Below are 24,961 nucleotides of genomic sequence, written 5' to 3' on the forward strand. Positions count from 1 at the left end.
TTTAGTCTGCCTTTGCAGGCGAGGGCGTCTTTATAAGGGTCTGACATCACTTCCTTCCTGACAAACTTCTTATGACACATCCTCTCATGTGGGGCAGTGTCACCTTCAAACAATAATGTCTTCAAATGCCTGTGGTTGGTGGGTCAAGCAGACAGGGGGTCTGTATGGGTTTAGTATGCATTTGAGCCTGTTGGGTAACATCGGCCCACTGGGAAAGTACACAGCAGCGCTTGTGCTCGGAAGTTCCACTCAGGGGTGTTAACTGTTGAACGTCAAAAGCAAATATCTGCCGCACTTGCTATCACGTCTGATGTTGTGGTGATATTATAGCTCTTACAGTTCATCTGTACTTTTTTATAAATGTTTACTTGATGACCAATCAGTGGTGATCAATTAGACGTCTTGAGAAAAGACCACCTACTTGTGTCAGTTAAACATCTTAAATGCCTAATTCAAATGTGTAATTATTGCCTGCAGTCATTTCTAAAAGGCATTTTATATATCAAACTTTAAATTCAAGTAGGGTAAGAGGGAGTAAATCACACACTGAATGTCTCCATCTAGTGGTCCTGCTAAAAAAGAGAAAAGTATATTTTAGGGTGAGAAATTTCACTTAATAAAACATCACGTGTGATCGTCATGGAAAAACATACAACATTATTTAACATATATATTTTTATTCATATATATAATAAATTTCTATGTACAATTTATTCTTCTTTTGTAAAGAAACAAAATTAAAGAGAAAGCTTTGATTGCAAACAGTGTTTCATACTAAAGGGAGGGAGAAACAAAAATGGAAAAGTGCTCATAAAACTATTGTCTGTGTGTTATTTCCCTTCTGTAACTATATTTTAGGTAGATACAACAGGGGTTTGCCATTGTTTTGCAAGGAGATCAGAATGTGAAGGCCAGGATTCCCCTTGAAGTGAGAAGTGTCAGATGATAATCTCTAAAAAAGATCTACATCATAGACAGCTCCTACATTAAGAAATATACACCACACAACGTGAGGCTTTGGCTTTTATCGCGCTGACTTTTATCGAAGCTCACACTTGCTACGAAAGAAGACAACCATAATGCTTTCAGCAAACTGGTTTATCTCGGGTCGACCCTTTGAGTTTGCTTTCACAGCTGTGGTGGGTGTCCACTGTTTGCAATCCTGTTTGTAAGTTGATTTGCTTACTTAAATGTGTTTAAACCAAAGTGTTATGAATGTCAGGGTTTAATCACTGACAGGAATAATGATACATTCGACAAAGCACAGCTAGGACAGTGGAAACTGACCACTGATTCACATAGGGTGATGTCTGATTGTCTGTCAGTCAGCCATAGTAGACAAAGTATGACACCGTCAATGCAACATGATCACATAAATAACATATCACAAAAATCATCCAGTGTATGGATTCTTCCTTAAGAAAATTGGCAAGAGGTAACCCCTCCCCCCAATAATGGTAATACTTTAAACAAAATGTATAAAATTTCTTTTCTTTAAAGCAGTTGAGACAGTCATGCAATATGCAGCCTAGTTAAACTAATGGCTGGCTACAGGGCCTCCCTTATGAAGTTGAAGAAATCCACGGGTTGTGAACTGATCAAGGTTAGCGTTTTAGTAGTTGGCAGATAAGAGCTTAAATAAGCCTGTGGCAATGCCACAGTATAAAGGAAATGGGGCCAGAGGTTTGGTGTAACGTGCTAAATTTTGTCAGTATGCACAGATATGAGTCAGGAGATCAATTCCAAGTTCTAGGCCCAGAGAAATGTTCCTAAGTGCGGGCCATAGTTGTCGGTCTGGGTCTGGGGGATTGAGATCCAGGCCCAGCCAGTTTAAAGGTCTTGCAGAACAGAAAATATCCTAGGTAGAAGTACACACACTCCCGAGAATGTCTGTGTGGCAGCTTTAAAGAATCACCACACTGAATACCACTCACGTTTCACAAACTGTACACGTCACGTCAATACAAAAGAGGGTTTTCAGCCACAGAGGACCCGTGTTTGTGTGTGTGAGAGGACTCCCTTCTGTTGTGCTCTTGCTGCATGTATTCCTTTGCTTAGACATCAGAGGGACAGACAGATAGCAGGGCCAGTCAGTGTCTACATTCTGAACTTAGAGATGGTCAGAGGCAAAAGATTGAGAGGAAAGAGAGAAGGAGCTGAGTGGGTTCGGGGAGAATTGTTTTGTGCTCCATGAGTTTTAAAAGGCACTGTCCTGTCACATGATGTCAACAAAGAACTCACAGGGATTACCCATAGCATGCTGGAAGGACTGGCGACTGGCGGTGAGCTCAGGAGGAACGGCTGCTAACTCTCTCCCAGGAGGGGCTCCAGGGGGCGTGCTGCTGTTGACTGAGGTCTTGGGGGCCAGACGGGCCAGACAATAAGGGGGAGGCAAGCCTGGGGGGCCGTAGGAGGAGGCATGGCTTCGCTCGCTATGGGCACATGAGCCTGGCCCTGGTTGGGTGAAGGGGGCGTGGCTGTAGGTGAAGGAGGGGTGGCTGTTCTGTGAGAGAGAATGACTCCTGTGTGACTGACTGTGACTGAGACTTGATCGGGCATGACTGTGACTGGAGACAGCGTGGCTGTGATGGCTCATTTGGCTTGCGGACCTATCACCGCGCCTCCCTCCACGGATGCGGGGCTCTGATTCGCTGCATGTTGACCTTTGACCCTTCTCCTGTGGGGAGGAGCGTCTACCTTTGCCTGCGCTGGGGTTGGATCCACTGCTTCGGCTTCCTGTTGAGGAAAGAAAACAGACATTTTAGCTTGGCCCTCTACAGTACAAGTACACTTAACAATAAATAGACAGCAGCTCCAGCTCATCAGTTGCAGCTGATTTAGACCAGCTGATATTGATTAACAGAAGGTCACACATTAAACAAAATATATTATAAAAGCGTAATGAAACCTTCATGAACTGCAACAGACACTATACATCACATGACATGTTACTAAGTGAAAGACCACCTCTTGTGCAATATACAGTAAAATGTATTAATGCAATTAAAGACATTACTGCACTTTGTTTAAGGTGTGACAAGATATTTTCTTATGCAATCTAGCAAGAGTCAACAGTCAAGAGCAAACATTATTATCTCAAAGGTATCTTCCCCAAGTACCACTAAGGGCTTCATCTGACATTCATACAAACACTGAAACATTCACAGATTATACATGTAAACATGATACACCTGCATCAGAAAGACTCTACTACACAGCACTTAGTGGATACTTCAGAATAATACAACAGATTTGTTCAAGAAAGTTGTTATCTTCACATTTTCACAATTTTGTTTTAAAAGTTAGTGTCAGGTCTCAATTGTGGTAATGCACACTGGTGGCGTCATACTGATAGAGGTGTACCACACTGTTGCAAAATCAAACATTCCACACCTCCCCTTCCACAATGAGCCCGACAGTACTGGGTAAAGTGGTGCATGATCGCCCCCTATCAGTGAGAATGATAGCACAAGCCTTGGAGTGATTGTCCTGCATCATGCACCTCCCAGCACAGTACGGATGCATGCCCAGAGGTGCAAAGAGGGAGAATGGACTGTCAGGAGAGTCACACACAGGATACCATGGACGAAGAAGGACGCTTGGGACGGGCGGAGGAAAAAAACAAACCTTAAACCCACTGTATGATAGGTGGAGAATGTTGAGCACGAGGAAGAGAGGAGGAATAGAATACGAGGATGATGAGAGAGCAAATAGAAAGAGAGCAGCGGAGGAGGAGAGGGGGTTAGCAGGCTTACCGGTTCCCCCAGTGTCCTGGGACTACCTCCTCCTTCAGTCTACCGTTGCCCAGCAGAAACAGAGGGAACAACAGAATTACACACACCTCCCAGCCCAGCTCTTCCTGAACCCTAATGTACCCTACTACTGTACTGATACTGGCCCGTATCTTCATAACTAAAATTACACCCATGGCTGTTTTTGATCTTTTCCTTGTCATCCAACAAAAAAAAATCTTCAAAAATGCAAAAACGCACACATGCACTCATTTAAACAAGCAGGCAGACACATAATTATCCACAGACTCTTGTTTGCAACTGCCAAAAGAAACAAAACTACAAATTGAATTCATACAAAATACATCAACATGACTATTCTTATCTTTGTCATCTCTGTCCTTCCATGTTTCAAAGGTTGCAGATATACCAATTGAAAGAGACAACCGGCTGAAAGCGAGACATGACAATGTCTGGATGAATCACTCAAAACAATGAAAATTAGACTGATAGATGGTAACAGGTAACTTACCATTATCTGTCTGGACTGCTTGGTTTAAAATGTATTCAACAACCACACATTCACAGCCACCCATTATGTACCCCCTGGTTCTCCACTCTCCCTCAATGCAGATATCAAAAAACCATGCAGCAGCAACACAAAGCACTATCATGTTCTGATTCAAAATGAAAACAGAGGATGATTCGAGAACTGATGAAGAGGGATGGAATCGGTGTTGATCATTTCAAGCTAGCGATTTGTAATCACACGGTTGATCAAATTTCGTGTACACACCCAGTACTGCAGAGCTGTCCGCTGCATGACTCAAGATGCTCATGATTGACCTTCACAATACAGGACGCGTTTTAGAATACACATATTGAATAAATAAAAATGCAATCCAATGTCAACTTCCTGCCCAGTGAGCCAGAAAAGCTAACATTAGCATGAGTCAGACACTTGTCAATACTGACATCATATGTCAGGAATACTTAGATTAGGGATAATGTCATGTTGCATGTTGAGTCAAATTATCACATTAATTAATGAACGACTGATGGAAAACTCAAAGGCCCGTCTTGCCCCTCCTTTTCATTGCTCACCCTCGCTGTGCTGGCTGCCTGCACTCCCACTGTGGAAACTGTGGCATGGGTCTGAGTATCCTGGCGGGAAGCTGGGGGGTGCAGAGGGAAAGGGAGGGTAGGGAAATGGCTGCCCGCCCAGGGGCCAGGGGTTGCTGGTAGGTGGGAGCGGTGCCAGGGTGTCCTGCTCAGAACCTCCACCGCTGGATCCCTCATTTAAATTGAGTGATGCCATGTCTTATTGGAGAGAAAACAGAACCAGACAGGGAAAGATTTAGTACAGTCCTTCTATTCATTAAAAAAAGCCATACACATGGAGTTGCATTATTGACACACTGAAAGAAGTGGCTGTACTTTGGCAGAGGTCCCCAAAAGTATAGTAGCACTGCTCGGAGAAGGTGATCTTGTTGACTGTGTGTCTCAGGTAGCCATGTTTCAGCAGACTGCTCGCATACTTCCTCGCATCCCGTCGGTCCTTGAATCCCTCTACTCTGGAGTAAAGCCAGTCCACCACGTCAGCACCTGACACAGCAACACACACACAGACATGTAGGCTCCTGCTCTAATGTGTTGAACAGATGCTAAAAATGCTGTCAATATGCATAACAACCACAGTGGCCACAGCGGCTACATGTAGACAAGCAGCACAATGTTGCAAGAACTTTGAATGAAGTTGGTAGAGTTAATGCCCAAACTATGCATGATACCTCAGACTTTGATTGTGTGGTTAGAAAAAGAAAAACTAAAAACTTGCTTGAATGAGTTGTGACGCTGATGCTATTTCTTGTTTTTAGGAACAATAAACTGCCTTAAAGAAATGACTTGATGGACTTGAGAAAAACTAGTATGTGATTACAGATGTAATCATTTTCAGAACTCCTGTTTCAAATTTCACATTTGTAATTCAACTTTGTACTCTTGGTAAATAAACATTCATTTCTTTATTCCTCTTTTTTGGGTGTTTATTTTAAAGAGTTACTGGTGCATTATTCCTCATAGACAGCACCAAGGCTCAGAGCAGTATAAACATACCACACAGATCTGTGTATTTCTTCCCACCTACATGCATTACTTACAGTAAATTAATTTAAAAACTCCTAATATTTGTCTACATGAAACAAAGTTTTGTGTGTGCCCACACAGCTCAGCTTTTCTCACCAATGACAGCATTGGCGATGGTGATCTTCAACCACATCCTGTCTCGAATCTCTAGGCCAGAGTCAGGCAATTGCATCACCTTGATGAGGGTTGCCATGTCTGTTTTACTTGCAGATAGAGGCAAGTCATCAAACTCTGGGATGGAAGAGGAGTTTGTGAGAAAATATTGACAAGCCAAAGAAAAACTTTTCAATTGTTTAAATGTTGTAAGGTTGTCATAATTACCACAGAATGGATGTTTCATAGTGTGTGATGGAGGTGGTGGTTGGTTGTTTTTACCATAGTGTGGGTAAGGTCCTGTCAGGGCGGTGGTGTGTGAAATCCAGGCTGCAGGGTCAATGGGTCTCACTGGCTCAGCTGAACAAAAGAAACAAATAAGGCAGCTTTGACAGGGACATCAGTTATATTGCTCCAAATATAATAAAAATAAGTTTGATTTGGTAAAATATGTATTTGCTGAGGAAAATTAGATATGTATCCATGTGATTGTAATATAGCACTAGTGTCTGTCTTACCACGAGGGATGGTGAAGTAACTACGTGGAGATGGGTCCCAACATTTGGCAACAGTAAGACTAATAGGACTGGAGAAGAAGCAAATAGAAAATCAGTTTAAATAGAGATCTTTTAAAGACCAAAGGGAGCAAAGTTTGGTTGAGCCAAATAATACAACAAACACTACTGTCTACTACACATTATTGATCACATTACTTTGTATTACACAGCCGTCAGAAATTGCTGACTGACATTTATTGGTACCACTGTTTCAATTATCAGCTCAGAGATCACGTCAGTAATTTTCAATGGAAAGTACCTAACCAAGTCACCACAAGTCACTAAATGACTCCACAAGATAATCCGCATATTCATACTGTACACTATTAGTGTGTACAGTATTATATGTACTGTAAAAGCTCGCTCTAAATTCATATAACCAGCAGGAGAGCGAGGCAGGAAAGAAGCTGATTACAGCTCAGAAAGTCCCTAGTCTTCTTTTAGAAAAAGTCACAAAAGGGGTCTGAAAAGTCACCAAATCTAGCAACAAACATGTTTTTGGCAACAATGGATAAACCGTAGGCATATGCTTGTATTCTACAGTCATGATTTTTTCAATAGGCTTTCCTTTAATTCTTTAAATCATTTGAATACCAAACAGCACCCTATCTGATTTACGAGCTAGTCTGAAGTGTAAGATTACATCCTACATTCAGTAAATTATGCTCTCAATGTGATAATCTTCCGCAGCAGAGTTAAATAATCACAGTGCTCAGTAGTTGGTCTGAGCAAGCTGTATGCTCTTACCCAGTTTTGGAAACAATCTCTCTGAGGATCCTCACCGCGTCATCATTGCTCATGTTCTCAAAGTTTACGTCATTCACCTGGTTGACAGACAACAAATAATATATACATATATATAATAATATATAATTAACTCATATCAAATTACATTACACAATTATACAATGTGTTTTCATGATAAAAATATTATTTTGAGGCTCTGCAGAGGGCTCAAATGTGTTTATGCACATTAACCTCCCTCTGCAATGCTCTTAGGCCTTCAGATGCCTGCAAATCCTAAGCTGCTTTCTATGGGAAACAGTCAAAATAAAACCTATATTGTGAATGTTGGGGCAACAACAAATTGTAATCACCCATCGTGTGTTTTATAGTGGGTGTAACCGTACAGTTCTGCTGCACAGAGATCAAAAGAGAGGCAATAACAGGAAGGAAAAGGAGAGGCAGAATTACAACTTTTATAAAAGAGCCTAGTAACGGAAGTGAATACAACGTTGAGGTTCTTAATAGGTCACAAAACCTCAGACAGAAATACAGGCATCTCTTTATGTGTCATTATCAGCTTTCGCACAGTACAAACAGCAGCAGCAGAGGTGTTTTCATTAAACCAGAAAAAGGAAGTATCTGCTAGTGTACCTGGAGGAGCATGTCTCCAGGTTCTATTCTTCCATCAGCAGCCACAGCTCCTCCTTTCATGATAGAGCCGATGTAAATGCCGCCGTCTCCCCGGTCATTACTCTGACCAACTATACTGATACCCAAAAAGTTGTACTTCTCTATCAGGGAGAAAACAGGGAATGAGTATGAGCACAGTATCACGCCTGAAAAACATTAAGTTGGTCACACTTGTACATTACATCTTACATGTCTATATTTATATATATTAAAAAATAAGTCATAGTTATGGAAATTTACCCATGTTGAGCGTGACAGTGATGATGTTGAGGCTCATAGTGGAGTCTGTGATACTGCTGAAGGATGAAGACTGGAAAACCAGGAAGAGGATACAATAAGTAAAGCACATCAGAAATAGTCAAAGTGGCATAAAATCTATATCAGAGTAGGGATTTCCGACACAACTTCACTTACTTCCATGGTTTATGGAGAAGGGAAAAAGTCTGATGAGGTCAAAACTCCAGCAACACTTGTAGTATAAAGAACAACTTTATTGTCAGACAGAAATTGTTCTCTATACTACAAGTGTTGCTGGAATTTTGACCTCTTCATAAAGTCTACAGCAATTAAACCTCTTATCTGTTTCTCATTCTCAATTTCAGTTTCAGCAAGGGCAGTGATGTGTCTTAGAGGTGCTCACCCGGTCTATTTTGGCCACTTTGTGCCTCCGTCTACGGCGCTTGTGTCTGCGCATCAGCTGTGAAGAAGAACTCTGTTCTGTGGAGCTACTGAGCCTGAAACACAGGAGAGAGGGAAAATAATGACATGGAAAGGAAGAAAAAGGAGACAAAGGAGGTAGACAAAATAAAAGAAAACATTTGCAGCAAAATACACTTTACATTACAACAATCCAAATCAATTATCACTGTGGAAGCTGAAGGTTGTAGTGCTGTTAAGCCTGTTCCACCTTGCATGTTGCATCCACAACACAGCATCTGTAAGTTACTTCATGTTGCCTTGAAAAAAGATGACGTACAGTACACATACTGTGCGATTAGTTGATTGAAAGAAAATTAATCTGCAACTATTTTGAGAATCGATTAATCATTTAAGTCATTTATCAAGCAGAAATGCATCAACATCTGCTTATTCCAGCTTCAAAAATGTAAGGGTTTTCTGTTTTTTATGTGCTTTGTATCTTTGTAAATTGAATATCTTTGGGTTTTGGACTGTTGCGACAGGCAAAAAAAGCAATATGAACACATACTCTGGGAAATTGCAAGACATTTTTCACTAATCATTTTGTGATGAATCAATAAAAAATTAAAGATTAATTAATAATGAAAATAACTGTTAGTTGCAGCCCTAGCCACAATCAATGCAAAAATATCTCACACACCTCAGAGAGTCTCAAGAAAAAAACAAACATGAGCATCTCAGAAATGGCATTTACTGCAGAGATATCGTATTTCAAGGTGTTTCTCTTTTTTGTGGTTTTTATGAACTAGTTTATTTGAAAAACAATAGAAACAAACAAAAGCTACTGATGAATACATTTTGATGTGAGGTAGTATGTTACCTGCTAGCATCCTCGTCTTCCTCACTGTCAACAAATGAGCTGGACTCCAGCTCGCTGCTCATTACTGAGGCGCTGTCGTAACCCATGGCTGAGTCCCTTGCAGTGCGCTCTGATTTTGAGTGGCCATTGATGCGAGGGACTGGAGAGAGAAAGAACACAGCAGCAGTGAGTCAGACGGGAGGTCACGTTGCTCGTTCGGGGTCAGATCAGAACGAGAAGGAGCAACTGGGAGGGGAGGAAAATGTGTTAGTGAGAGTGGCGGAATTGGAAAAAGTTATCTGAGCAACTGTGACAGAAGCAACAGAGGAGCTTTAATTTCTAACACCTCTGTAAGATTTTAGCTCTATTGGAAACATGAACTGGAAACCAGAACTTGGATTTCAGTCAGACCACACAGTAGAGTACAGGAGAGTGAATGGGAGGACAAATAAAACATCAACAATTACTTTATCTTCAGTAAAATATAAAAAAGGTACAAAGAATCATACAAAAATGAAAAATACATACAGCTACTTGAGGTTTAGTTCTAATACAGTGCCTTACTTGTACAAAGCTCTACATAAATTCACTCTCAAAATTCCCAGCATTGTACAACTACCCTGCCCATCTCCATACGTACATTGCCAGTGAGGTGGTGCTGTCTCAGGGTGACAGCGGATTGGCTGAAAAGGTCTCATAAGGCGAAGAGGGCGTGGCAGCCAGCGTATTCGCCGAGAGCAAGCAAAACATTCCAGCAATGTGGTAGTTCCCATCGCTTGCTCCGCCCAGAGGGTGCTTTTATGAAAGATGAGCTACTGCACATAAACACTCAATCAGCAGGACACCCACTGTCAGGATTCACTCAAACATATTTCCTCCCATGCTCAGAGGACTACCACAACAGAAGAAAAACAACAAGTGTGCAGGTTCACCAAGCCAGACTAAAATCTGTGTCTGTGCTAGCCGCTCTCAAAAACCCAGCCTGAGCCCCAAATGTAAGAAAACAAAGAGAGAGTCACTTTTTAACTAGACATGTGAAACTTTCTACACCATGTAATCATGACCTTTTCAAAAGTTGTGACATTTTAAAGGATAAGCTGTTTTGTTTAATTTAACTATGATCCATAAATAAATAAATAATAAATAAATAATTCACTCATCAGATAAAGTCAATGTGTAACCATTTAAATCGGTAATTTCTCTACTTGTGGGTTAACATTACATAAACAACATCACCCTAAAAAAGCTAAAGTACAATAAATCTCCTCACTGCAAAACACGAACCCTCTTATTTTAACTAACTTTCCATAATCACATCGGAATGATAGAAAAAAATACCTGCATTAAACTAACCACAAAATGAAATCATATGTATCATGTAACATATTTGAATGTCAAATATCATCAACAGACATAACACAACAAATCCCTCTCACCACAGCCGAAAGTGTGCCTTCATCCGACGCACAGATAAAATGAGCTGAGAGTCAGGAAAAAGTATTACCTCCTCCCTCCCTCCCTTCCATGCCACGCAACTATAGAATGACTGCTAATCTGTCTCTGACCAATCAGATGATGGCATTCTCCAAAACAGAGATAATATGAGATTTGAGATGATGTGCTGTCCTCTCCCATCTCTGCCTCAGGTGAAAACACCATCAGGTTATTAAAAGCCCAAATGCTTTTAGCAATGTCGCATCACAAAAAATGATTTTAAGATACTTTTCATCACGGAGGACAGTTTTACCAGCTGTTTTTGTGATTTATGTTAATACTTTAATTTAAGCATAAGTGCTTTGGCTTAGCCATGTCGTCTTTGACCTCAACCTTGAAATCCCAGCAGCACTGAACAGCATAATGCTTAATGCAATGGCTATGCTTTTTTTAATCAATTTTTTTATTTTTCCTTTTTGGGGGTATTAAATGTTCTCTGCTACAGTATAATAACTGAATATTAGTCTTGTCTTACAACAGGTTAAGATGCAGAGCACCTGGCGGCTTTGAAACAGATCATATCCCCTAACTACACCTGTTCACCCTCCTAAAACGTTCAACTGCTGCATTATTCATCCATTCATTCTCAAACGCTGCAGCACAGACAGAAAAAAAAGAAGGGATATGTTTACCAAGGCTGAGCACTTTAACAGATCACTGTGAAACAGCAAGCATTCACACTGAGACAAAATCACTTGATGCGTGTGTATAAGGTGACAGGGGAATTCCTGCTGCTGCTGATGCTGCAGGCTGCGAGGTAAAGAGGTGGGGCTACTGGCTCCATCTTTATATGTCTTTACATCCAGGACATGTGACTGGAACAGCAACCACTGAGCCAACACAGCCAAATTGAATTATATTACATGGGGTCTTGCTTGCAAGATTTATTGCTGCCGGTAAACCAAAAGTGACCCACCCAATTCCCCCAATGGTTTCACCTAATTAGAGCTAACAAACTAGCAGGAGAGGAGATGCCAGGTGAGGAAACAGAGCAAGAAAGATGCATGTGTTTGTGTCACCCACAAAACAACAGATGTGCAGTTGGCAGTTAGCAGCAGTGGATCTGATGTGGTGAACGCCAACAATATGTCTTGAGCCAAGTCAAAAACACGGTCACAAGATGCACGAGAGTGATGAAATCAGTGGTTATGATTATGCAGTTATTCTGCTAGAATAAAGTTAAATCTGTTTCCAGCATGCAAGACAGTTACAGCTCTTCCTACAACCTCAACCTGATGCTGTATTCTGTGATACTAATTGCATAATGAGCCTGGAGCACAGGATGCAAAGAGCCGGGCTTGCTGTGAAGAGAGGACAAGGGGTGGAGAGACAGAGGGAGACAACTGGATTTGCTTTTAGTATAAACAACAGCAGACTGCGAGCATCAGAAGCTGCTGGTTTTTCACCTCCTGCCATAAAAACAACTAATTCTGCCAAAATGTCTGTGTGGCAAGGGCAGGACTGATGCTGAAGCGGATATCTCAAAATATTGCAGGTATGGTTATGCCGATAACAGAACACACCTTATCCTGCAGCACCAGTATACCCTGTTCTCGGTTGTAGAGAGCGCAGACATGTGATGTTGCCTGGCAGGCTCTCATATTAAAAACATTGAGTCTGTAAACGTGAGCAGTTCTTTTGAAGGCGCAGGGAGAAAGCCAACCTTCTCCTACCAAAGTGATTTTAATAGACTTGCTGCAGTCAAATGTCAAAATAATAACAGATGTGTTCGCACCTGATAACGGTTCTCAGGGGCTTTTAAATTCAGGGTCCTAACAATTTCCTTTCCAGGTACACTGCAGACGGCTGCATTTATATCTCAACAATAGCTGCAAAAGATTTTCTTCTGATATTTCACAAAACACTAGTGTCTTCTGACAGGGTATAATCATCGTAAAGATTGGAGTGTGACTACCAAGTGGAAAACAGCCTCTGACCATAAACCTGAGCCACACACAGGAAACAGAGGAAGGACAATTATTGGGCAAGGCAGTGAATTCCAGAAACTTTGACATGCAGTGAACTTATTCACTTCTTACTTTCTTCACTCAAGAATTTGGATATCTATGTGTTTCTTGGTCTCACATGGCTAAAGTTCAACACACACCATGTGATCCCTGAGGGCCTTTTTTTCATACATGTCTGCTGTCTGTCAACTTATTTTTGTGAGTGACTTGTGCAGAGTAAGAAAGTTAAGTGCTGAGTGAGAGGCACTGAAATGTAATGACTTCGAAATGACAAGATAATTGCATTTTTAGGATCCATCTGTTCCTGGCTTATAATACTCACGCTCAGTTTCTCTCGCTCTCCTCCGTGCCCGCTCTCTCTCTCGCTCTCTGCGGTGGCTCAGGAGAGACTCTGTACCCGTCTCGGTGTCCAGGCCATCTCGACTGCTCACCGCATTGGCACTGCAATACACACATCGGAAAACTTCAGTCAGATTCATAATGATGTACAAAACACACACTCTCTCTGTCTCTCTCACAGAAAGTCTTTCAAATAAATTCTCTAGCCAGAGTGGGACCAACACTCCTGAACATAATCCCTAGCTACAATATACTTCTGTCTGTTATAATATCTGTTTGCCTGCCATTCAGCCTTAGGGGAATATGCAACTCATATTATGACTCTGTTTCAAATTCAGTCCCTCTGGCCAAAATAGCAGTTTCATTGTTTTGCGCAATGTGATGTGTTTTTCACTAAGTGTCATTAATGACCAGATACCCTGAGAGGGAGCCATTCTGGACAATACTGGCATTAATGAGACCTATTGAAAGCCCAGATGGTGCCTGGAGCATGACTGGGAGAGAGACAGAGAGGGGAGAATGACAGATCGCATAAAAAAGCGAGAGGTGGTAGATCAGGTGTGGGCTGAGCAATAAGCAGGCCTGTGTACTTGGGGTCTGGGAGGAGTCTGGGGGTTCTGGAGGGGCTGGAGGGCAGATTGTTATTCTGTCAGAGGGCTGGAGACGCTGTGGCCTCAGGCACCAGGGTTAAGGGACCTTCACAGCCACCAGGCAACTAGGAAACCTGAAGCTGGTGAGAACTCTACTCAACCCTGTCAATCTGTCACACACACTTAGGCATATGTGCAACATGTACCTTACACCTGCATAAATAATTGCACTTGCATGCAGGTGCATTCATGTACACTCATGGCAGTGCTCATATACAAAGAGTGTCATATTCGTAGTGTATAAACACAACAAAAGAGGCATAAAACACAAACATCATCCTGCAATGGTTTAAAAACGATGTTCTTACACACCTCAGTGGCAGTGTATGGATGATCAATGCAAATTAAAAACACAAGAGCAGACATGATGCTGTGTCTGCTGTGTTCACTCAGCGGGATAAAGTGCTCAATGAGGCATGCTTACACGCTTCTGCTAGGGAGTATTAATGGGTGCACCTGGGTCGGGCTTCACCAGTACAGGTCAGTGCATGTATGCAAATATGACTGAAGATGACGTAGTTTGGATGCACTTCTATTAGTAGTGATTGGAAAGCAGTGTGATGATTGATGTCGTGGTGACTGCCTGTCTGTCAGGCTGTCGATGGCTGCTGACCAGCAGGGCGGTAGGTCTGCTGATCCGGGGGGGAGATTATCCAAGGCGCTCGGCTGCAGCTGTGAACAAATGCCACCCCCGTTCAATCCCCCTCCCCTCTGCTGCCAATCGCCACCCCCTCCCTCTTGGGAAATGGAGATGGGTGCTTTTAATGTCCGTTAATCCGGATTACCAGGCAGAGACACATCAGTTGTGTCCATTCTCAGCCCAAAACATCTATTCTGTGGGTTCATCAAATAGAGCCATTCAAGCCGACAAACACATGAAATGCATGAATAAAGCACAAAGAGAAAATTAAGTGGTAATACTATTCTAGCTATTTACAGACAGAGGTAAAGGGTGGAAGACTGGATTCATTTCAGAAAGAGAGGAGGTTCGCTATAGGGAATGTACCACGCTGTTTCTCTGAGAGAAAGGCCTGCCTGTCTGACTCAAGAGGGAAAGAGAAAGGGAGAGTGAAGAAGGGGGTGGGGGGAAATGACGTGAGGTAGGGGGCCGGCACACTGTCGTTTTGCTCCACAAGGTGGCGGTAGTCCTGGTGAAAGCTGGCTGGGAACAATAAAATCATCAGCTGACAGCCAAACAGCAGGGAGCAGCCCATAGAGGGCAAAAGCGAGCTGAGATGTCAAACAGTGGATAAAGAGATACAGTGAGACATGACAGATTGCATGTTCTCAATATAGAACCTCAGCCATATTGCTCTAGCGCTGTAATGGCAACAGCTCTCGCCCCCAATGCCCCCAGCCCTTTTAGCTATATTTAGCTTGGAACTTCTCTGTAGCAAGTGCAGTGATATTCTCTAATCTGCCAGTTTGAAGTCAAAGTCTGGGCTCAGGTAACAGTCACCAGGCTGTCAAGAAAATCTCCATTTCTGAGCTTTTAGGCACCAACGTGTTTTGGGCCACATATGCCTTTATTAACCGAGTATGGATGAATGCTCTGAGTGACTGAATACAATCGGCCTCACAAAGTGCCAGTATCAGTCAGTATGCCTGAAGATGTTTATGCTGTGAAAGCTATTTCAAGAATCAGCAGCATTGGTGGCCTACGCATCATGTTTACATAGATGAGTGGACTGACGCCTTACTCTGTGGTTGAGTGGGCGGGAGGGAACATACACACAAGTGGGAAAAATACTCACACCCATGCATGTTCCCACACTTAAGCTTTAGCACATACTTCATGCCATATTCACACACAGGCATATAGACCACCTACACCTCCCATACGAGGCTATGATGACAAATCTCTTATATGAGCTTTCCACATTCTGATTAGCACATATGGCATGCTGTGAAATAAAAAGGTGCACCCAGTGCACAGGATTGTGTGCTTGAATACATCTGCCTACATGCCTGTGTGTGTGTAATTGTGCATATATGATGGGCAGTAAACAGCCTACTTACTGGAAGGAGGGGGGCCGTGAGTCTCCGATGCCCCCTGTTCTCTCTAAAGGCGGGGGCAGCTCTGGATGGCTCTCTGTGCACTGGGATCCTCCATCAGAGTGGGCACTCTCTGCCAGGACCAACTGAGAGAAAGAAGTTGGGGAAAAGGAAAGATTCGTAAAGACCAGACATATTCAGCTATGAGAAACACAAACAATAATAAATATTTTGTTGAATGATATAGGCCCTATAGTGAGGAGAGAGAAGATCAAAAACAACCTCAACAAACTCTGTGACACTGAAAGATAAACACACACAGTGATGTTGGTACCAGAGACAGGCACATCTTGAGTACAAGTACACACGAGGAAAGGCTATGAAATGAGATGCTGCAAAGAGGCCTAGAGAAGACTGGTGGCTACGCATAACAACAACTTGAGAAACACAGCAAGCAACACAGAAACTTAAAAGACCACACTGCTTTTACTCAGTTGAGTGTCAGTACAAAGGATGATGTACGATGACCCATAGGTAAAACTACTCTCCTTTCATCTGAGACAGAATAATGAAAGTTAAAGCAGGCAGCAGGTGGAAAGACTAACAACTGTATGGACTATGATCATTCTAATGCGAGCTTTGGGATTCACAGGTGTCACTAGTATCTTAAATGAACCCTGTGGGCTACTTTCTTTGCTTCATTTCAAAGACTGAAAGTATTTCTGCATTTTCCACCACCTTCTATGTCTGTGTGCTGTGTCTGGTGTGTGCGCTGACTGGCTTTCTGTCTAAAACACATTAAGAATGAGCAGATTTCGCTCTGGTGATGGGTTCTCCAGTTTTATGGAAAACTGCCTTGTAAAAAAAATACTTTCTTTCTGTATTCGACAGGATTATTAAGAAAAAATGCCTCCATATTTTTAGGGATGCACTGATCTGACCTTTTCTTTCCAAACACTGATTACTGATCCGATACCAGGGCTCTCTTTTTCCCAAATTTAAATTCTGTATACCATAATGTGTGGAGCTCATTGGGATTATTTTATGTAAGGTAACGGGAGGCCAGGGATTGCTGTATGTATGTGAGTTGTAGACGGCTTGATGTAACTTAATGAATGTAACTGATCGTGGAAACACAAAATTTTATAATGACATTGATGAAGAAACTGTATTTAATGTGGATTGACATCGGATAATTAATATGGTCAGTATCACAAACGATGTTTGAAAAGTGATACGGCAGGTCAGATCGTTGCATCCCTACATACTTTACATAGCGTACATCTGTTTAAAAAAATCTAATCAGACACATAAACAATAAAATATTAGTTTGATGATGGGTGTGGTCCGAAGTAGGGGGGGTAGGAAAGTAGGGAAGGAGCTATTGGCTCCTCCACTTTACGCCCTTAACCCACATATCTTTTAAGTCGCAGATCACTGTATCCCAGTTTCAATCATTCCCGCCCACTCTAAGAAATAAGGACAAATTTCACCATGTGAGTCTGTGTGTGTGTGTGTGTGTGTGTGTGTGTATGTGTCAACATGGCAAAATGTGGTCCTGGAAACACCTACTGTAGCGGGAACTACCACAGAGGCGGTTTTGAGTACTTTGGCAGGTGTTTATTATATGATGAAAGATGAGTACTGAGTAATCATGTAATAATGTAGTAATGACTACTGAGTACTCATGGGTCGGAATGTCAACATGTTGATGGCCGTCGTGGCTGGTGTGATCCCATCGCAAGATGGTCTCTAGTTTATTGTACATTTTTAATAAAGTTTTATCATATAAAACATGAGGCAACATTTACATCAAATACATTGTTCTATTTGTTTTTAAACACATAAAAACTAGAGACTATCTTAGAGATCAGATCACACCAGTCGTGATGCCCGTCAACATGTTGATCACACCCATCTTCGGACTTGGACTTCATTTTGATCTCAACTACACACCTGTAAAGTTTCGTGACTGCATCTTGCACGGTTATGAATGCTATCGCGTTGACAGACAGACATATAAACACTTGGCAAAGTACTCAAAACTGCTTTTGTGGTAGTTCCTGCTCCAGTAGGTGTCTCCAAGATCACATTTTGCCATGATGACACACACACACAGACTCACAAGGTAAAAACAATACCAGCCACATGCTGTTGCGGCTGGTAAGAAGAAAAATGCAATACAATGGTAATTGAAATCACCATATCAAAAGCCCTGTTAGTAAATATGCAGTTATACTGCAGCATAGATTGGAGAATTAACAGCTCATGCTTGCCGTAACTTTCAAACAGTCAGAAATAACTACTGTTGGAGCAAGTGGTGTAAAGATTTGTCACTGTAATTGGAGCTCAAAGAAATGATGATTGGTTTCAATCCAATACCAAGTGAGTATTGCCAATAGCAATGCTTTTCATCAACAAGAAGTTCATATTATTTAAAGCAGCCAAAATACACCTCACACAACAGCATACTTCTGCTAAATTACCTTACAGGTTGTTGATATGAGGTTGTGAAACAATGTTATATACTGGGCACTTTGTGTGCAAAATTTAATGCAAATGTTAAAAAAAACCTTGTCAACAGCTTTTTTGAATCACTTTTAATGAAAGGGTGGTGCCAAGAAAAAAAGATCTCTTTATGAAAGGTGTGCCCTGGGTTAAAGAAAATTGGGAACCACTGGAATAGCATCTGGAGTAATTCTGGTAAATCAAATGTGACTGAATCATGAAGATGCATAGTATAGTGAGAACACATTTAAACACAGTACAGGCTTCAAGCCCTGTTGTTAGTATCGACACTGCTTAAGTGATACTGAGCAAGACAGTCCTTAACAACTCTACAGCCGCCACTGTGTCACTGATTCTGACCTCTGACCTCCCTGTGGAGGGAGGCAAGCGATATAATGCATTTCCCCTCAGAGATCAATAAAGTATAATATTTATATACTGGATTGTTGCTTTTAGTCTTCCATCAATATTTATGAAAATCAATATCAAATGATTAACATGTAAATTCTCCTCTAACATGACAGATTGATATAACCACCGTTTATCTTCCACAATTACAAATCACTATAAAGCTACAGAAGTCGATAGAGTAACCGACCATCAGACAGGTTACACTGGATATTATGATATTTCCTGTTTTAGTAGTCAAACTCTTGATTGTATTTTGTAACAGCAGCTAAATTTAATATCCAATGGAATCACCCACACCTATACAATTCAGCTGAATAGTGAGATCAAGATGAAGGGTGTTTGAAAAGCTCTGTGGAGGCGTTACATGGCTACATTTACATGATCCACGAGTGCTCCACATATGTTTGGTTAGAGCTAAGGCTGCACAGCCAGGAGAGAGGGGCAGCATTCATCTCACTTACCCAGGACACTACTCTCCCGTTGAAGCAGGGCAACTTGGCGTTGTCATCGGAAATCTCTTCTTTGACAACCCTGGGGAACAGGCAGACAGATACAGTCAGGCTAACCAACCAGGAGAAGCACACAGAGTCAGCTCAACAACACAACACGGTACAGTCTGCAGACACTTCCCTTCCCTGCCTAGTTGACACATACTGGGAGACAGTCAAACTTTGTAAGTCACATTTTTCACATGACTTTCAACCAGGATTGCACTCTTGCTAGCACAGGTAAGCTCAATGAGCAGCAGCGATTACACTCTCAGAGTCTCATACCAGTGATTTACGGACATCGTGGCTGTCTGTCTAGTAACACTAAGCATAACAATGTGATAAGGGCTGCTCAACCTGGGATGGATAGGGCCATAAATCAGTAAAGAATGGGTCTTTAGTACAGGTCTAGGTACAGGTGCGCATGTCCACTGTAGGTAGGTAGATAGATAGATAGATAGATAGATAGATAGATAGATAGATAGATAGATAGATAGATAGATAGATAGATAGATAGATAGATAGATAGATAGATAGATAGATAGATAGATAGATAGATAGATATGTGTAAATGTTTTATGTGTGTGTGGGTTGGAAAATCCTCAGAGCTGCGACAACAGGGCGTCAAAGCTCAGGAGTGTGTATTATTAGAGTGATCTAGTGTGTGAGCCTCCCTCAGTGTGTTCGTCTTTGGCTGTAAATTCCCTACAAAAATACCTCCCAGTTACCCTTTGACCTGCTGGGACACAGTTCAGCAGCAACCAGTCACCACACCTGCTAGGCTCGTGTCACGCAGATCAAGCCCGGAGCTAGCCGAGGGGTATAAGAGATGAGCCGGCAAACACCTTACATACACACTGACACACACAGGGCTAAAACACTTTGATATATTTACCAGTTTCCATTATAACTCCCTGTATGTCTTTTTGCACATTGTTTTTTTTGCAAAGGATTTTCCCAGAATTGATTCAACCAAACATTCTGAGACTCTGTGGAGATCTCGCATTAGCTTCTTGGCTTTGAAGACTTTACATGAAAAGGGAGAGGCACGACTTGAGAGCAGCAGGAAAGCCTAAGAAGATTTCATGCAGGGGTGTCTCTGACAGTGACTTATCAGGTTTTTTTCCAACTTCTTGTTTGCCAGAACTTCCCTGTTACTGAAATGATTAGCCAGGCTAGTTGTGATTTTGTGTGTGCTGCTTCTGTGGGAGCTGTATTGCTGGGAGTGGTGGACGGAGATAACGTAGCCTTGTGGCTGGAATTGACGACCACAGAGTCTGCTGCTGTGGCCTGTTCCACCTCAGGGAGGAAAAGGGAGGGGGGCAAGGGCTGACTCTGCCGGCAGCCTATTAGGTAGGAAGTGTTTGCATCCTCTCTCTCAAGCTGCATGACCAGCTGTAAGGTGACTTGTGAGGATGTGGGAGTGGCCCGCACAAATAAAATATCAGCAATGCTTCTTCTTTCAAATGTTTCACAGTAACAAGGTTGCCTGTTCCACTTGCGCACACACAGTTCACCAATGTAACAGTATTTTTACAGTTTCTGAAAGAACTGGCATGCACAATAAATCCCTTGAACATATCTCTGTCTGTTATAAGATCTGAAAGCAAAAGAAAAAGGGAAAAAATTCCACTCATAACAGATGACGTCTTTAACATGTGGTAAAATACCCATGGCCTGCATTCTTTTCAGCTTCCATCTCATATCAGGAGCAGTGTTAGTTCCACACTGAACACTTTACAAGCACAGACACACATACACACATACACACACACACACACACAAATCGTAAGCCCTGTTTAGAGACGCATGTGTCTGGTGTGGGCTGTTGTCACAGATCTGACTTCTTAGAGCAGAAAGCTTAAATAGGTCTTAACAGATTTTACAGCATAATGACACACGATTTACCCTAGTGATCACTGAATATTCCACTGCTAGGGATATTTGTGTAGCTGGGGAAGATTAGACGTGTTTGTTTATGCTTTGAGAGACTGAGGAGGGCTGGGTAGTTACAGGCTAAACCAGAAACCAGGGGCAGGAGAAGCCAGCCAACAACGGCCAGCAGTCCAAGGACATTGGTGGGCTGATGCTAATGATACTATAAACAGGGAAGCAATATATTTGTAGTCAAATACAATTGTGAATAGATAGATTTCAATATGACACAGAGTCTGACTCAGTTAACAGCTAAATTCACCTTTAACCATCTAGAAAGCTGTTAATAGCATGCATACTGTTGATGTCACATTTAGTGCTGTAACCATGTGATTGTTACAGCATCATAAAAATAAAGTTCAGATGTTTTAGTTCCTTTTCTATTCATAATGTCACTATCTGACAAATATTATACAGTCACTATCACAGTAAGAGAGTTGTTGTTAATGCTATGACACACAAATGCAGTATAACCTTCAAAATCCTCAAACAGCAAAAATAAGCGAGGTGAGGCAGGGATGCATTTGTGCAAAAAGCTGCAGATTTTTGTCCTATAGGGGCTTAGCATCACTTCCTCAGCAGAAGAAAGATTCTCTTACCAGCGCCCCTATTTTCTAAGGCACAAACAAGACTGTTTCTTTCAGACCTTCAGCTTGGCTGCGTTCTCAGCTCCAGAGTGCCTCTGTGACTTGCATTATAGTGAGGTCTCAAACCCACTCACCACCAGTGGCAATGACAAAATGCCATATCATCACCTTGAAGTTTCCGAAAAAGCCAAGTGGGTTGCTTCAAAACAACCCAGCTTCAATTAGTTTCCTGTCTTATGAATATTGATGAATGAATATTATGAAAAACAAAACCCAACTGAGGTATGAAATGTGCACAGAGAAACATTCCATCGTTTCATTTGCTGTGCTCTGTTGTGTGAACGGAAATGCCACGGCCCACGGTTACATGTAATCCATACGGTTCCAAAGGGAACTGAAATGACATGTTCACTGCGGTAAGCTGAGGCGTTTTGGGGGCAAACCGTTTATCAAATTCTTGTGGCCATTGCTTAAAGAGCTGATATTGCCAGCACAAATGTAGTTCAGCAATCCCAGAAGAAAATGGCTGGTTTTTCCTGCACAGCAGGGGGTCCACTACAGAGGACCTCGCACTGACTGCTCATTTACATTTCAAACACTGTCTATAACTGCAAGGGATTTGATGTTTTCCCTCTCTGCTCAGCAGTCTTATTCCTCCCTAGCTAATTCTCCAGCAGCCATGTCTGTGTGTATGCAGTACAGCCAGCATGGCTACTACAAAGCACTGCTATCCTCTGTGCCTTTGACTGGGTTTGCTTCCATACTGTGCCAGTACCATACGGCACTCACAGAGCCTGAATATTCTACCTTAACTCAAAGGCGGGAATGCTGATGGAGATGCCTTTATAATCTGTGTGTAACAGCTATATGTGAAAATAATAGTCATTTGACAATGTCCAATGCACAACATAATTTGACATGCTTTGTTGATGCACATGTATGAGCCGGTCGACCTACTGCGGCGTTGTGTTCAACAACATAGAGCCACGTCTCCATGTGGAGAAAGCAAACATGCTTTGTTTGTTTCCATAATCTGCTTGTCGATCACCTGAGGCCCAGTGAACAGCCCGGCCTGCACTGCAACAGAGGCAGGAAGCTGGGGCTGGGGACAAAGCGGCGCACCAAGTCTAGCCTGCCACCAGGAAGAGCCAGTTTCCCTCACAAGGTCAGGCTACAGTGGAAATGTATGACGTTTGGCTCTATAGACACTGCCTGCCTCTGCATTTCCTCCAATCATGTTTGCGATTACAGTGCTAGATATTAATGTGTGGGCCCATGTATGACTGTTCAGACTGGAATGAGAAACAGGCACTGACACAAATATGTCACCCTCAGCAGAGGCCTGATACACGTAGATCTCGCTGACCAAGAGAGCTTTAGAGCTTTGTAGACCTGGTGTAACTCCTGAAAATCAGGATGGGATTACAAAGACAGGAACAGAGAGAAAAAAGATAGAGAGAATGAGGGAGGAAGCATTCCTATTATTCCATAAGTCCAACATTCAGTGGGCAGAGGAGCTAGTTCCTGTGACTTTCTGAGGTAAAATTCACCATGAAAATAATAATATTAGTTGTAGTAAAAACTAATTCTACTAAATGAGTCCACACTTCAATAATTTGCTAAAAAACTTCTCTGTTGTGTAGTTTGTTCTGAAAATATTCTATTTTGTTCCATAGCCAATGCTATCAGGGGTTAAAATGACTGCAGGTTTAATCATTCATTTAATTTCTCTGTCTCCTGACGACAGTAAATGACAGTACTGTATATTACACGTATAAATACCTGACCAAAGAGCCAGTGGACTGTGGGATTCAGTGCGACAGCAAACAATTGTCCCTTCACTGTGCATTATTTAACCTACCATGTATTCCTTAGGAAAACAAACAAGCATTTATAATTTGTAATCTCTACAGCATTACTGTAATAACACAGTATATAATACAATATTCGTTAGAAAAACAAGGTTATGAGGATGTAGGGCTGTTTGACAGATCTCCTCCTCTGGGGCAATTAAATGCATCTAATAAAAACTGGCTTGTGGTTGTCATATTCCCTTGGGATTCACCTGCAGTCCATTGCTTGTGTTTGTGTGTGTGTGTAATGAAAGGCAACTTCCTGGGCTATTGTAACTTGTGGATGAATTTTGAAAAAAAAGATTATTTTGTTTAAATGGTCATCTCTTGACTGAAAATCACATGCTACAATAATCAGGCACAGGGGAACCAAAACAAAACAATATGAAATCTGAGAACTTGAACATGTGGACGCTTTGTCAACATTAGTCTCACATTTATATTTCACAGGGTTAATATATTGACACTAATATTAATATATTGACATTAACAAGGGGAGCAGGGGTCTGGCTCTGTGTAATACATGCATGGCTGCGTCATTAGGGCTCTGGACAGATCTGGTATCACTTCAAACACTCATGTGTCTCCTCCACTGCGCACAGGGTAGCCTGTAATAATGAGCAGGTGTCAGGAGCATGGAAACAGACATGGCACTATAGTTTGCACACATGCAGCCAGCAGCGTCTGATGTTGCCTATCACGGCCTGTGATAAGCTTTTTACATCATAACACATACACATACATAAACTGCAATAATAACCAGCAAGTGAGCCAGACGAACAGGCTAATAATAATCACAGACGGTGGCCACTTACCCAAAATCCTGGTCCATCGATTTGAAGAAGAATTTGTAGCTATTGACCGGGCGATTGTTAAGGACATTTTTAAAATCCGCTAAGGTGACTTTCTCTGGAGAAACGGACAGTTTGACCAGATAAGGAGTCTCCTCCTCGTCTATGTGATATATTATTTTAGTCTCCGCCATGAGAGTGAGGGGAGGACAATCATTGACACAGGAAAGGAACAAGGGTTGGCAGCGCAATAAACAGGCCTGCTATGTTACCAGCAACCCGTAGAATAACATAACAGCATTCCTTAATAAATAAACCAGTATACCCCACGATGGAAAATACAGCTCCGTGTGTTTGACAAACACAGCGAAAATCCAGACATAATCGCGTTATGAGTGCCTGTATTCCTGCTCCAGTGTGAGTCGGTACGGTGGCTCTCTCGGCACTAAAACAGGAAGGGACACTCCACATCCTTGCGATATGGAGTTGGGAATATGTTGCTA

At 42.0% G+C, this 24,961-nt stretch overlaps 1 protein-coding gene across 5 annotated transcripts; it reads right to left on the minus strand.

Annotated features, from left to right (window-relative positions):
• Positions 1–665: 665 nt before the first annotated feature.
• On the minus strand, positions 666–24,921 carry dvl1a (dishevelled segment polarity protein 1a). 5 transcript variants are annotated; one of them, XM_044211519.1, is made up of 15 exons: positions 24,483–24,921; positions 19,266–19,335; positions 15,910–16,031; positions 13,224–13,342; positions 9,462–9,600; positions 8,583–8,676; positions 8,183–8,252; positions 7,904–8,043; positions 7,274–7,350; positions 6,488–6,555; positions 6,252–6,329; positions 5,973–6,107; positions 5,169–5,336; positions 4,836–5,051; positions 666–2,736 (listed from the first exon to the last, which is right to left on the minus strand). In XM_044211519.1, the coding sequence occupies exons 1-15, from the start codon at positions 24,650–24,652 to the stop codon at positions 2,216–2,218; spliced, it is 2,187 nt and encodes a 728-aa protein (XP_044067454.1). In that variant the 5' UTR covers positions 24,653–24,921; the 3' UTR covers positions 666–2,215. The 5 variants fall into 5 exon arrangements, with proteins under 5 accessions (XP_044067454.1, XP_044067453.1, XP_044067452.1 ...); XM_044211518.1 differs by having other exon boundaries at positions 6,198–6,329; XM_044211517.1 differs by having other exon boundaries at positions 5,973–6,329.
• Positions 24,922–24,961: the final 40 nt, after the last annotated feature.

The sequence above is a fragment of the Siniperca chuatsi genome, linkage group LG10 (genome assembly GCF_020085105.1).
Source record: "Siniperca chuatsi isolate FFG_IHB_CAS linkage group LG10, ASM2008510v1, whole genome shotgun sequence".
NCBI lineage: Eukaryota > Metazoa > Chordata > Actinopteri > Centrarchiformes > Sinipercidae > Siniperca > Siniperca chuatsi.